This window comes from Phoca vitulina, unplaced genomic scaffold (assembly GCF_004348235.1).
Source record: "Phoca vitulina isolate PV1807 unplaced genomic scaffold, GSC_HSeal_1.0 scaffold1, whole genome shotgun sequence".
NCBI lineage: Eukaryota > Metazoa > Chordata > Mammalia > Carnivora > Phocidae > Phoca > Phoca vitulina.
Genome location: NW_022589704.1, coordinates 13,080,469 through 13,095,946, shown reverse-complemented (window position 1 = coordinate 13,095,946; position 15,478 = coordinate 13,080,469). Strand labels below are relative to the sequence as shown.

Here is a 15,478-nt window from a genome sequence, read left to right as displayed (position 1 = left end):
GAGCGGCAGACTAACTAATCTTTAAGCAATTGCTTCTCCTTTAGTACGTTTTAGAAAAGCTCCCATGTCACCGAATGCTAATTGAAAAAAACAAAGATGACTTCAGGTGTTTCCTGATTTGTGCCTTGAGACCCTGCCTCCCTTAAGGCTGCAAATTATAGAGAAGCCTGTTATTTTCTCAATAGTTTTACACCAATAACATATACTGTCACCTTACATTATATGCTACCATTTACCACAAGTAACTGCATTCTGCCACACTGCATAATAATGATAATCATTCTAATCATATATCAACACAATGAGATAATGCGATAATAACAAGATAACAGTACCTTCCCTGCATGCTAAATAATTGACTTCAGTCACAGACATGTTTCCAGCCTGTTCCACCCTACTGTATGGTGTCAGAGTTTATGTTTCATTACTAGGGGTGCTTCCTTCCAGCAGGCTGTTGAACGCACTAGTACATATATCTGTTGTGAGTTTCCAAAAGTTATTCTTGAAGCTTATACAACATTCTCTGGATTATTTTCCTGTATAAGATGCTTGAGGGGGTTCTGGTGTGTCAGTGCAACATACCTAATAAATTCATTCCAAGATAGCATTTGGGATATCATAAGAGATCTCATGAACAAAAACAGACAAATACACCATAATCAACAATACCTGGAGATTTAGAGATTAACTTGTCTAGCCTCATAAGATTTTCACATCAATTTCCCCCGAAGTCTCAGACCCATCTGTATAGAAGTTATTTATCTGAACCAAGGCAGAGATTAAGTCTAGCAGGCTGGGACGTTTTTATCCTAAATGAAAGCAAGATATGATCATGTGCAATAGCCACATCATTAAAAGGGTTCAAATCCCGTGGTATTTTTGTGACCATTTGTGCTAACAGAAACTTGCCTTTTGCCCCCAGAGTTTCTCACTTAATTCTTGGAGGTTAATCTTTATAAATATATGATTGTTTTTACAGAACATGTTTCATCTGAAGGCTTCTATTTAGAAATTCTAAGGCAGAGGGACGAATAGTCCTGGTTAATGCATTTATCAGTGTCGGATTATTAATATTAGCTTGCAGAAAAATATTACTATTGTTCTGTCATCAGGTTTTCCTACATATGGAAAGAGTTTGACTTTTGTTTGATTTTTCGTCTAAGCCTCAAACTAGAAAAGAAGCAAATTGCCACCCCCTCCCCTGCCCCCATCAAAAGTTCATAGCACTAAACCCAAGTGCTGCAAGTTCTGTTTGAAGGCTTTCCTATTGTACTCATCTATTTTACTTTTCTGTTTTTCTCTTTTCTCTTTTGTAGTGTCAGCCAAACCCAGACCCCACAGTGATGAATATTCAAAGAAGATCCCTCCTCCCAAACCCAAACGGAACCCGAACACTCAGCTGAGCACATCTTTCGATGAAACGTACATCAAGAAGCACGGGCCGCGGAGGACGTCGCTCCCGCGGGACCCCTCTCTGTCCCTGGTGAGCAGCCCGGCGGGGGACCCTGAGGAGGAGGAGCCCGTGTACATCGAGATGGTGGGCAACATTCTCAGAGACTTCAGGAAGGAGGATGATGACCAGAGCGAGGCCGTCTACGAGGAGATGAAATACCCCATCTTTGACGACTTGGGCCAAGATTCGAAATGTGACCTTGACCATCACAGTTGCTCTTCGCAGTGTGCTACTCCCACGGTGCCTGAATCGGACTTCGCCAAGTCCTCAGTGCCATGTACTCCAAAGGGTTTGCTTTGTGACATCCCCCCGCCCTTCCCCAACCTGCTTTCTCACCGACCCCCGCTGCTGGTGTTCCCCCCCGCGCCAGTGCAATGCTCCCCCAATTCCGACGAGTCTCCGCTCACCCCGCTGGAGGTCACCAAGCTGCCCGTGTTGGAAAACGTGTCTTACATGAAGCAGCAGGCCGGCGCGTCTCCGTCCTCACTGCCCTCTCACGCCTCCGGCCACCCCAAGCTGGACAAAGAGCAGGCCGCAGCCCTGGGCCCCAGCCCCGCCGCCGCCGCCGCGCTGTCCTCGTCCCCGCCCCCGCCGTCCACCCTGTACCGCACGCAGTCCCCCCACGGCTACCCGAAGAGCCACTCGGCCTCGCCATCGCCGGTCAGCATGGGGAGGTCCCTGACCCCGCTCAGCCTCAAGCGGCCCCCGCCCTACGACGCCGTGCATTCAGGCAGCCTCTCCAGGAGCTCTCCATCAGTGCCTCCTCATTCGACCGGCAGGCCGGTGTCGCAGGATGGGGCCAAGATGGCCAACGCCTCAGTGAACACCTACGGCCCGGCTCCGGGTGCCTCCCGGTCCAGGACCCCCACGAGTCCCTTGGAAGAACTAACCAGCCTCTTTACCTCTGGACGAAGCCTGCTGAGGAAGTCGTCCAGCGGCCGCCGTTCTAAAGACCCCGCAGAGAGTAAGTGTACAGTCTCTGGGAGACAGGTTTCCAACTTAAAAATAAAGCGAAGCCCAGGGTGTGCAGATGAAGCACGGAGTGCAGGGCCTTTAGTTCTTTGAGTTGAAATATCAAAGTGGGTTGTTCCCCTTTGCCATGCTGAAGGATAGTGCATTCTGAAAGAACTCAAAGTGGCAATTGGCGTAGTGTAACATATGCTATTGAAAGGAAGAATGACTTTTTAAACAGTAAATTGTTACAGTGGCTCTAGAAAGTCTAATAAAGTAAACAGATCACTGGAATTTTTAGGTAAATAACTTGAATTTTGAGACAAAGTATATATTTAAACATAATGATAAATTAACATTCATCTTTATCTTATATTAAAAACCTGCTTGAGCAAATCTGGATTACAAATCTTTTGCTGGGAAGATAGAAATTTGGATAGAATTTGGTATTTTTTTAACACGGCGAATGATTCTCCCTGTATACTTCATGGGGTTATTATGTTCTCACATTCAACCTAAACTAGAAAAGGCTCCTTGCTTCCCTTTTAACACCTATGGTAATTAGCATCTTATTCCTAGATCCACTGATACATAAATTACAGAAAAAAATCACTAAGTGCTAAATAGGTGGTGCACATTATATTTACCGTTGAACTTCGAAGACCAGGAAATGTCTCTATCTGAATGACTGAATCTTCTTGTGAACCCCAAATCACTCCATACATATACAGTCAAGTTAAAACAGATCCCAGTTTTCTCAGTGTCCATTGTGTTAAATTACACTGCTTTCCCTTACTTAAAAATGTCTTAGGCACCCAAACTGGTAATTAATCATTTTCATCTCAGATTACCCCAACACAGGATTTTACTTAGCCACACAGGATTTTATTTACCCATTGAGTTCCTTCCTTAAAGGAAAAAAAATAAAATTAATACTTCTGATGATGAAGATGGTGATGGCACTTTTTTTTAAGATTTACATATTTATTTGATAGAGAGAGAGAGTGGGGGGAGGGGCAGAAGGAGCGAATCATTCAAGCAGACTCCCCGCTAAGCATGGAGTAGGCAGGGGGCCCTCAATCTCTGGACCCTGATCATGACCTGAGCCAAAAACCAAGAGTCGGATGCTCAACCGACTGAGCCACCCAGGTGCCCCAATGGTGATGGCGCTTCTTAGATAATTAATATTCATTCGTGTTAGAAGCCACACATCCTGTCTTTTTTGCTTATTTACCCAGAAAGATTTATGGAAGTATTACTGCTTAAATAATCCTTGCCCAAAACATTTCATTTACCTGATTGAAAGGCAAAAAATTCTAATCTATTAGACATGTCTGAAATTAAATACATACGTACATGCATACATTAAACTATTTTTTAAAAATTGAATTAAAACTTAGGAACAATCTGCTTCTAAAATAGCGGTCCTCAGCCAGAGCAGTTTGGCCCCCAGGGAGTTTTGGCAATGTCTGGGGACATTTTTAGTTGTCACAACTGAGGGTACTACTGACATCGAGTGGGTACAGGCCAGAGGTAGTCCTTAAAAGCTGACAAAAAAGATGATCTGATCCACAATGTCCATATTGGCAAGTTTGGTGAACCCTGACCTAAATAATTTATTAAAGTTCCAAGTTTCTTCTGGATGAGTGATTTGGTTTAAGCACAAATCAATTAAGGTGTTTGGAATAAATTGGAGAAACAAAATGAAAGAATAAGATTTTACTTTCAAACTATGTAATGGTTAGTGTGAAATTAATGGGCGTTTCATCCTAGATTTGGTGAAATTATTGGATTTTCTTTTACCTACCAGTTTCTTTGGAGGATCCTAAACAGCGCCAGCTGGCAGCTGTACCAATTAGCTAGAAAAAGTATATGTAAAAGAAATGATTAACTAATGAAGTTATTTCAAGAAAAATCCATCTGTTAGAATTTGTCTATGTGCTATATGTCACAGACTTCTCCATTCGAGTCCAAAATGAGCTTTGTGTGCTTCTAAAACAAAGCTTATAGATGGAAAAGTGATCCAGGCTCTTTATAGCTTTTAGGGATCTGAGGATTGAATTCCTTCCTGTGTGCTGTTAACCATGTATCAACTCTTCAGAGAAAGGGCATGTCTGGAGTTACATTAACTTCAGTATTTTACTTTATAAAGGGAAAGGAAGAAAAATGCAGATAGTGCAAAGAATAATTTAATGTTATTTACTTTTGACTCCAGAAGAAAATGCTAAAAAAATCATAGTGGCGGGGCGCCTGGGTGGTTCAGTCCTTAAACATCTGCCTTCAGCTCAGGTCATGATCTCAGGGTCCTGGGATCAAGCCCTGCATCAGGCTCCCTGCTCAGCGGGGAGTCTGTGTCTCGCTCTCCCACTGCCCCACCCGCTCCCCCCTGCTCATGCTCGCTCCCACTCTGTCAAATAAATCTCAAGTGTTTTTTTTTTTTTTCTTTTCTTTTCTTTTTTTTCACATTTAAGGAATAAAATTAAGGCTGGTATTTCTATTCTCCATACCCTCTGGCTTTATTGGACGTGTCAATTTTGATAATTTCCTAATACTCAAATCAAAGGAAATGTAATATTTCTGTTTTAATTTAAAAATCTATGTCAAACAAAATATATGCCTTCAACTCTTATTTTAATAATCTAAAAAGATATACTTAATTTAATTTCATATCTTAAAAGCTTACAACTATTGACAGAGATTGACTGATAGGAAAGAAATACAATAAAATGATAGTGGTAGACTATGAACCAATTTCATTTCACTGCATGATTTTCTAAACATGGCCTTCACATTAAGTGTTCTAGGAAGTATTTTTTTCCCTGGTTGATGGGACATTGTCATGTTGCTTAGCTATAGATGAGGACACTTAATAGTCTCTCTAACTATATTTTATTTGAATAGGTTATTATTAATATTTCTTAATTTTGTGCAGAGAGATAGAGCCTACAAGGCATGTAAGAAGTGATCGACTTGTATTTTATTGCTGTAAATTTTTGTCTACATGAGAAGTCGGTGAAGTACAAATATGTTTATGGTGAATTTGGAGTATTCACCATAATAGTATTTAAAATATTTTTCTCTTCAAATAAGAAATATTTTTAAAAGAAAGGTTTTGCCTATATGTAATATAAATGCTTGAATATATGCTCTTATAAAAAGTACAAGACACAATGAAGAATATAATTAAATTCTATAATCTACCCAAGGGAGAGTAGGAGATAGAAAAGGCATATGTGGAGAAATTTTAATAGAAAATTTAAGGAAAAAATAGAAACATCAAACAGTAAAGTGACTAATTCAGAGACTAAGGCACCAAGAAAGATACAAAAGAAATGCACACATGGGGTGGGATCAACACGTAAGCCAATATGGATGTCGATACCTGAAGCAGCTGCTAAGGTCCACATAGAGCTCACAGAAGGACGTAGAGACATGGGGGGGCTAAAGAAGGAGCAAAGAAAAACAAAGATGTAGGCCCCCTCATCTGGTATTGTTATTTTAAAAAATGGCGAGTCCACATTGCCAAAGGGCTTCATTATACATAACAATATTCCACATTAATGGAGATACAGAGTTTTCTACTGTTACATCTCATCTTCCAGCCTCTTAAAAACACTCTCATTTAAGACGTTTAGATGTTATGCTGTATTTTTACAATTATAAATCTAAATGGGTCCTATTGGTTTGATGAAATAAACTTAGGAATCAGATGTAACCTTTGTCTTTCCATTCACTTTCTTAACACACACACACACACCCCACACACTCTCTCTCTCACACACACACACAGAAATTACAACCGAAAGGAAACATGCAAACAAACTCAACCAAAACAAAACAAAAAACCTATCTCCATGCCCTCCACCACACTCCCCTCCCCGCCACACACCACAAACACAACTTTCTCCTTTTGTACGTCATTTGAGGTACAGTGATGCTAAAATATTGGGCATTGCTGGTGAAACAACTGATCCAACTTACTCTTACTAATTTAATTAAAAAATTTTTTTTCAATTAAAAAAGAATGATTTTGGAAGGAAATCTTTTTAAATGTATTTCTGTATTTATATATTATCCCACTTTTAGGAAAAAAGGAAGGGTATACTAATATAATGTAGCCATCTTTATGATTCAGGGTCATTGCTATGATTATCATTGTGTGCCTACCATGTGTTAGTGCACTTAAAGTGTTTGGGGCACCTCGGTGGCCCAGTCGGTTAAGCATTCGGCTCACGTCTTGATCTCAGGGTCATGAGATCTAGCCCCATGTCAGGCTCTGCGTGGCTTCTGCTTAAGATTCTCTCTCCCTCTCCTTCTGCCCCTGCCGCTCATGTGCTCTCCCTCTCAAATAAATAAATCTTTTTGAAAAACAGTGTCTAGCAAGGTGACCAGAACAGGATACACCTCACACAGTGGTGACTATCATTGTCCCTGGTCATTTATAATAACAGTGACACAGTGTTAATAGCTTAATTTCTGTGACACTGGGATGTCTTCAGGGGCTGTTTGAGTTTGTAGCTCTGACTAGCCCTCTACTGCTATATCGTTTAAATTTATTTGAATTCTTATGTCTATTTCTTGAGGTTGTCCTGCCTCCTACCTTTTTTCAGGTAGTTTTATTGATGCAGATGGGTTCTCTTCCCCTCCCCCGCCTCTCCTATTCTCCTTCAACCCTTTCCCTCACTGTCTTATCACCCCATTAATCAGTTGTGGCCCAAGAAAGAGATACACAACCTTGTATGAGGGGCCTCTCATTTAGTGTAAGTGTGTGACCTTCCGTGAAGGGACTCTGTGACCCTTACCTTCAAAGGCCACTTTATTTAACCCACTTACTAAGTCTTGAATGAAGTTCTTGGATTCATATCTGAGATGCTAAGAATATCAACTTCCAAAGAACTAAGTTGTCCTGGGAAACCTGAAATGAATGTTAGTTTATTTTCGGATAACCTACACATTTTGTGTGACCTGTTTAAAATATTTTTTTCTGTAAAATTTAGCAAGCAGAGTAATTCAGGACTTTATATCTCCTCCTTTTCATTCCTGTGGAAGCAGGGGCTTAAAAGAGTGGCTAGGGCCCAAGCAAGTATTGAGAAGTCAAAAGGGAGGGCATACAGGAGAATCCAAGAGTCTGGATCTCTCACTTGCCGTGAGAATGGGTGAGCCCTCAGCCTGGGACTTCAGCCAGAACTTCTGGATGCACGGTGACTTGGAGCCACCTGACCAGTGTTGGGAGCTGGATCTGGAACTTATAAGAATTCTAGGATTCTTCAAAGGCATTTAGGACTTGAACTACACTCACAACACCTGAAGAGTATCGTAGAGGATTCCAGAAGGCCTGAAAAGACAAAACCACAGTCCTGCACCATTGCCTCAGGATAGTTTCTGCATTAGCAAGGCTCCTTCTAGCTGCTTAGAGTGGAAATTGAGCTAGGACCTCGGTTATAATGAGAGTCTTCCTTGGGGGGGACACTGGAAGGAGGAAGGACAGGGAGAGCAGACATTATGAGAGCAATGAGGGGGTCTGGCTGTCATGACTGAGCCAAGGATCCCAGGCATTAGAGCTGACAGTGCTGATGGGGGACATGAGGTGACGAAGTTCTTGGAACATGCCTCTGCCTCCAACAGGTTTGTCTCAGGAACGATTTCAAGACCAGATTTCAAGAACTTTGCCCAGAGTGGGATGCATCAAAGCAGCTAGTGGTGAGGACCTGGGGAAAGTGTGCAGCACCCAGCCTTTTCCTTGAAGATGCTTCCATCATAATGGTAGCATGTACTTTGATATGCTTACTCTGTACCAGACACCGTTCTAGGCATTTTGCATACATGTATTCCATCCTCACTGCAATGCTCTGAAGCAGGTGATACCAGCATCGTCATTTTAAAGATGGGAGACACTGAGGCACAGCTTGCCCAGAGTCACATACAGGGTAAATCTGGGACTCGAATCCAGTTTATTTAGCTCTAGAGTTTCTGGCTTTAATGATACTTTATCTACGCTTGACCAGTCTCCCCAATTTCTTTCCTCTTCCTAGTGCCATTAAAATATACCAGTTGTCATCAAAATTCTACTGACTTATGGTGTTATCACTCTCAGCGATGTCTGCTTAGTAAGAGAAAGCTGAATGTGTACCTGAATGGCATGGACCGCTTAACAGTGGCCATCAATTTAGGAAGGGGGTGGAAAAATTTTCAGCACCCTCCAAAATTCACTTTTGAAGAGCCTAGTCTCTGTGATGGGCTGTTCTGTACTGCAGGCTTCTGAGCTGTCCCTGAAGGCATGTGGTCTGCCCAGGCGGCCTCAGAATCACCTAAATGACCTGAGGGAGAAGATGTGAGTGCTCACCTCAGTGCCTCCAAGTTTAACTTAAGAAAGTACATGCATATTTCTTTGCTCCATGAGATTTTCAATACTGAGCTACCAACTAGCTGATTCTACCTCCAGGGATGTAGGGCTTTTGTCCTCAGCTGCTTGCTTCTTGCCCATAACTATGTAGTAGCTTGATGGCCCGTCACTACCGCAAGGGAAAATGCATAGCCCATGGATCAAAAACCCCAGCCAATGCTCAAAGTCAGTGAAGGCCCCAGCATCATTAATCTGGAAACCGATCTAGTAAAACAAACACTCCAAAAGAGCCCTACGCAAAATGCTGCTTAGCATCACCTCTTTTCTCTTTAAATTTACGTTTATGTGCAGTTGACAGAATTAGACACTTATCTTTAAAATTAAAATTAAAAAATACAGTTCTTCAAGAACATACTGACCTACTTAATTATTACTATTTTTTAAAGCTAAAGAAATTTCTTTTCAAGATGGTGAGGTTAAAAGAGCATGAGTAAAATCCGTTGATTTTGAAAATGCATGTGACTCCGTGGTTAATTGGGACCATGACATTGTCTGTTTTCCTCATTCAGTTTCTTCTTGGATTGCAACATAGAATCACTGAAGAAGACATAATTTCATAAATAATTGCTCACCTTTCTGGGGGTAGACTGCAACTGTCTTTGACTGATGCACGCAGACGTGTTTATCCCCTGTGTTTATATTCTCCAGCTGCTGAATCTTTAAGTGCAATTTCTTGTCGGCAATTTAATCAGCAATATTCTGAATTAAGAAGAACCCTCCCTGCTTTAGATTTATAAAATGCAGAAGCATTTCAATTCAGAAATAAAGCTACACCAGTCAATTTTTTAAAAAAGCAAGGTTCCCTCATCTTGTACTGAATGTACTAGGACTGATTTCTTTCCCTCCTACTGAATTACCTCAAACGGGAAGTCCACTTTTTGATTTGTATTTAATATCCTATATTTTCAACACTTTGACATCTAGAAGTCATTAAATATTAGGTATAAGTAAAGGCGTTCCTGTCGGCCACATCTCACTCCCCTACGTTTTTCCTACTTCCTAATTAAATATGATCTAGAGGGTTAGGGCAGGAGCTAGATGTCACAAGAGATGGTTTCCATCTTAGCTCAACCATTAAAAAGCTTCGAGACTTTGGATAAGTCCATTCATCTCTTAATGTGTTCGTTTTCTCACATTTCAAATGAAAATATTAGGTGCGAAAACTGTGAGTCTCTTCTGGCCCTGTTGTTTGATGCATCTCTGGATTACTGAATGATGTGTGGATTCCTCAAAAAATGACCCTCTTCCTGCCTCTGAGACTGTCTGTCTGATGTTGTTCTCTCTTGCTGGAAGGGCTTCCTCAGTAAGTCCATAAAACAAAGTTTAATCCTTGAATCTCTGCTTAGAGTCCACCTACTTCTTCATAGAGTTTTTTGTGTGTGTGTGTGCTATTGTCTTGAAACGATCTCTTTCAAACTCCAAGAACACTTTATACTTCTGTAACAATGTGTGTCTTATTCTGACATATTGTGAGGTTTTTTTTTCTTATTCCCGTTAAGACATATGGCCAAGGAGGACAAGGGCCATACCTTTTCATCATTTTCTTTAAGGTAACCCTCAGCCCAATGCAATCTTTCTCGAAGTCGATACACCATAAGTATTTATTGAACTTGTTGAATTAATAGGCATAATGATTTGAGAGGGCTACTATAGTCAAGGAAAACAAAAGCCGAATGAGAAATGTTTGACCATTAAGTGAAAAAAAAAATCAGATATCCTCTGACTTAAAAATTCCACACTGAAATCAATATAGTCATTCAGCCAAAAATGACCTATGCTGAATGCTAAATTCATTGCTTCTGCTCTTAAGTGTCCTGTTTAAAAGAATGTCTATTGCACTCCAGGCAGATTTATTAGGAGAAAAATATAAAGAATATATCCATAAAGCATTTAAATGTGGACCATTGGGGTGCCTGGGTGGCTCAGTCGTTAAGCGTCTGCCTTCGGCTCAGGTCATGATCCCAGAGTCCTGGGATCAAGCCCCACATCGGGCTCCCTGCTCGGCGGGAAGCCTGCTTCTCCCTCTCCCGCTCCCCCTGTTTGTGTTCCCTCTCTCGCTCTCTCTCTCTCTCTCTGTAAAATAAAAAATCTTTAAAAAAAATAAAAATAAATAAATGTGGACCATTTTGTAGATGCCAAATCATCATCAGTTTCCGTATAAATGAATAGCTGTGAAAATTGATCACTTCTCAAAATTTGGAGAGAGAGAGAGAGAGATGCATTTTTTAAGAAAATAATAGAGACCAACATTTTAAAGAAGGAATTCTAATCTGCTTAACATTATGCATTATTGAACTTAGGTGGTAAAGAGAATGAAAGCACATTCAACCAGGTCATTTAACCTCTTTGGCAGAAAGGCTGTGCATAAATCCGGGGAGCTATTATCATGTGACTGGCAGCCTTGCACGTGTGTGTTCCTAGGTAAAAATGGGTTCGAGTTATAAAATACTTGAAAAGGTTTTTTTTTTTAATTTTTGAAAAACTCAGTTTTTCAGAATTCAGTGAATAGATGGCAATCCCAAATTTAATGAACTGCCTGTAGTGGTGCATGGTGCTTCTCGGTTGAAGCAAACTCATTATTGTTGTTAGTCGATGGGAGCTAGGTTAATTAAATGTTCCACTTCTAGTGGAATAACCAATCAGCTGGAGAATCTGGGCTATGGCTATTCCCAAATGAAAGAAATAAAAATACTAAATAGACTCTAAGAGGGGGGAGAGAGCGTTAGTAACATGGATTTTAAAGCAGCATTATCCTGTCTAGCCTGGTATACCCAGAACAACTGAACTTAAAGGAAAAAATTCAAATCTTGAAGTCTGTAGTATTCTTCTGACAATTGATGGTGGAGGGAAAAATTGCCCCTACATTTTATTCTGGTCAAGTTACAGTTACATTCAATAAAATAACATTTTTAAAAATTTTTGCATGTATTTCCTTCTTATAGACGGAACCCATGTAATTAAGTTGAGTAAGAGAAAAGGATAGAAAAACAAAAGGTAGGAGGAGTCAACACATAAAGATTGGGAGCATTCATGTATCGTTCATCCCTAGGTATGGGTGGGTAATTCTAATGGGGTTTTTATTCCCATGATTCAAACAAGAAATCTAGATTCCCAGAAACTAGAAGACCGAGTAAAGGTTTTGGTGTTAGCAGCCCCCAACAGAATGATGACAGCTGAAGTGAGGCATTGCTCCCTCAAAGCTCTCACATTCTGAGTATCAAAGTTGCCTCTAGATCCACAAACTAGCTTCTTTCTTTGATTAGTTATTAACCACTTACTAATGATTAATGACAAGAGAGAGATGTCAAAACGATGAAAGCTTTTTGTCAATGTTGGCCCAAGAGAACCTAAGAAATTAGATTGCCTCAGAGTGGTCCTTGTTTGGTTGATTGATAATGTTACTCTAGGGCTGCAGAATTCATTTTGGCTTCTAAACCAAGCTATGTTTATGAGTTCTGAATATGAAGTAAAATAAAATTGTCCATTGATGTTTCAGAGAAAAACAGCTTGATATTCTATCCAGCCATGATTCTCTATTTCGCTTTCATGGCCAAACCATTCAAGTGAATGCTCTGCACTTGCTGCCTCCATTTCTTGCCCCCCTCACCCGCCAGCCTCCCACCCCCCGCCCACTGCATTTCCAATAACCCAACTCCCTCTTCTGCTCACTCCCAAGTCACACAGGGCTAATTCCCAACTGGTCTCTGGCCCTGGCCTCTTTCCTCTTCCGGTTCTCTTAAACTTCACAGAACGTCTGACATTCTTATTTGCTCCATCTGAAGACATTTCCCTTGATTCTCATGCAATATGATATCCTCATTAGCAATCCTTTTGGGACTCTGTTTCTTCTGCTTTTTTGGCAGGGGTTGGGGAGGTCTGTCCTCCATTTATATAAAAAAGCTCTTCTGACACAGTGTTGTGATTTGCTTTTCAATGTTTATCACCCTAACGAAGTTGTCAGGGCACAATACTGAGTCTTTTTTTTAATTGCAGCCACAGCACATTTTCTGGCACAGAGTACATGTTCAGTATGTGTTCCTTGAATCATCAAATGACTGTTTCACTAAAGTGAATGAATGTGTATCCAATCTCCCCAATTAAATGGTAAATTTTTGAGAGCAAAGACTATATATTTTATTTACATGCCCATGGTTTCTATGACTATGTTTTGCATACTCAGTTTATATTTATGGATTATTTTTCCAAAGCTAACATTTTTTAAATAATAAAGCCCAATAGAATTACCATGATTACCGAGTATTGATAATAATCTGAATTTTGCACAGGGTGCAGCGATCAAGACTAGTGAAGATATTTCAGAACCAGCTGCTCCAAAGAATATCAATGGAGAACCCAGGTTTAGATAATTTTTTATATGAAATAGAAGAGAAGTCAGTCCTGTTACTGATTGGAAACTAGACAGTACTCAGCAAGGAAAATGAAAGCAAGTACTCATAGTCTAAGTAGTTTATATAAGAATTAAAGTAGGGTCCATTAAAAATAGCATAGCATAGATATTTACTGAATGATTTTAGAAGCAGTATTAAGATATTATGCTGTAGATAGAAAACTATCAGCTAGATTGTACATGGCATCAGTATGGTCCATTTCCTATTTAATTTCCAGCACTTAAGGAGAATAAAACCTATAACCTCATTTCTAAACTTTTGTTTATTTTAAAGAATTCCTTTGTTCGAACAGCTTAAAAAACAGTCTCATTATAATGGAAAGTAGTTTCAGAGAGTTCCGTGAGATACACGTATGGGCAAAGACACACGAGTCAAATGTCCTGTGGTTGAAAGATGGATTTATCACTGCACATCTGTGCTTTCAGGGCATGTCAAACTCTCCATGTATCGTTTTTTTCATCCTTACCTCAGAGGATTGTGAAAAATTAAAGAAAATTGGGTCCAAGAAAAGACCTTGTAAAATGTAAATAGCTATGCAACTGTAAGGGGCAATTGACTTTTAGCTCTCTGTGGAAAAAATAAATATTTTATTAAAAAACGAAGTAAGGTCAAAAATGAATTAAATTTTCAGAGATTCCATACTGTTGGTAGAACTCTCTTCAGTTAGGCTTGGGTAAAGGATCTGACATCTTAAGTGGCTCATCCGATACCTGACGTGAGGAGCATAAAGCATTGGGGAGAATGTAAGCCATTCTCTGTTCCCACAGGGAGCACACTGTTTTCAGGTTGCTGAATGATATCTCAGCCTTGAAGGTGGAGGGATATCACACCTGATGCAATACAGTTAACCTTATCCTATAAAGAACAGCTCTGAGAACAAGGACACCATCTTCATTGTACAAAGAGTCAGGTAAGGGTGCCTGGGTGGCTCAGTTAGTTAAGCATCTGCCTTTGGCTCAGGTCATGATCCCAGGGTCCTGGGATGGAGCCCCCCCAGGCATTGGGCTCTGTGCTCAGTGGGGAGTCTGCTTCTCCCTCTTCCTCTGCCCTTCTCCCTGCTCATGCTCTCTCTCAAATGAATAAATAGAACCTTTAAAAGAGAACAAAACAAAACAAGAAACAAAGGGTCAGGCAACATGAAACAAGATTGTGAAAGATGTTTTATTAGCAAAAGAAAAAGTCACTAGAACTGAGAGGGTTGACCTGTCTTTCAAATGTAATAAATATTTTTTCCTGCTTAAAAATGGTTTATTTTTTTTAAAAATAAAAACGCTGCTTCTCAAAAGGCATAGGTATTAACCAATGAATTAGTTGGAAACCAAGAAGACCCCAAATGCTTAATATAAAAAGTATTTAGTATGTAGAGGGAGGACCGTCAAAGGTGTTGTGTCTAAGCCGATGCAATAGAATCACTTTTTCTTTTAAAGTGTCAGTTAACATGCAAAAAAAATAAAAATTAAGGTTAGCATTTGAAAATTTCAATGCCATAAAACAACAACACGTAAACTTTGTACAGAATTCTGAGTATAGCCACAGACACACAAAGAATGCTAACCTCCTCAATACGGATTAACTAGCATAAGTCGGCAATGCATGGAGTGACCATCCATAGTATTTCTCATAAATGAGAGGCTACAACAGAGAAATAGCTGTTGAAATACGTCATTGTCAATTTTCTCATTTTTTATTAACTTCCATGGCTTTCCCAGTAAAGTCTTTATCCAGATGCTAATTAAGCAGAGGTTTGCTTTGCACATCAATTTTTAATATTCACTCCTCATAGTAAAATGAAACCTGCAGCATGCTGCTTCTCCAGTTAAAAGCAGTCCTGACCTACTTCCATGTGAAATCAATGGAAGACTTACAGAAACTCACAAGTAGCTGACATTTAAGGAGCCCAGCTCCCAATCCGTGTTGGTCTAAAATGTGTGCTTCCCTGGACTTCAGCATCCTCTCTCCCCTTATTAATTTTAACAGTTCTTCTAAGAATAGAGAAAACTATGGAAGCTATTGAGCCAGATAAGTGAAGCCAGACCTGAGTTTTGTGCCCCTGGGGGATTGTGAGCTCCTGTGTCAGCTACATTTGCGGTGTCTTCGAATTAACAGAAACCCCTAGGTCTGGGACGGAGGAAGGGAAAGAAAGCCCTAAAAGGCACCCACTTGCATTCAATATAATCCACAAAGGAGCAAAATCACATCTACCGGAGTAAGGTCTTCAGACACCTATGTTCCAAGGCTTTTAAAAGTAAGACATATGGTACA

General features: G+C 40.2%; 1 protein-coding gene across 5 annotated transcripts in view; it reads left to right on the top strand.

Annotated features, from left to right (window-relative positions):
• The window catches only part of NYAP2 (neuronal tyrosine-phosphorylated phosphoinositide-3-kinase adaptor 2), a 260,781-nt gene that overhangs the window by 157,317 nt on the left and 87,986 nt on the right, over positions 1 to 15,478 (top strand). For all 5 annotated transcript variants that reach the window (XM_032401087.1, XM_032401071.1, XM_032401080.1 and 2 more), the window contains one exon: positions 1,317 to 2,417. In XM_032401087.1, coding sequence (XP_032256978.1) covers positions 1,317 to 2,417 — 1,101 coding nt within the window. The remainder of the gene's footprint in view (positions 1 to 1,316; positions 2,418 to 15,478) is intronic.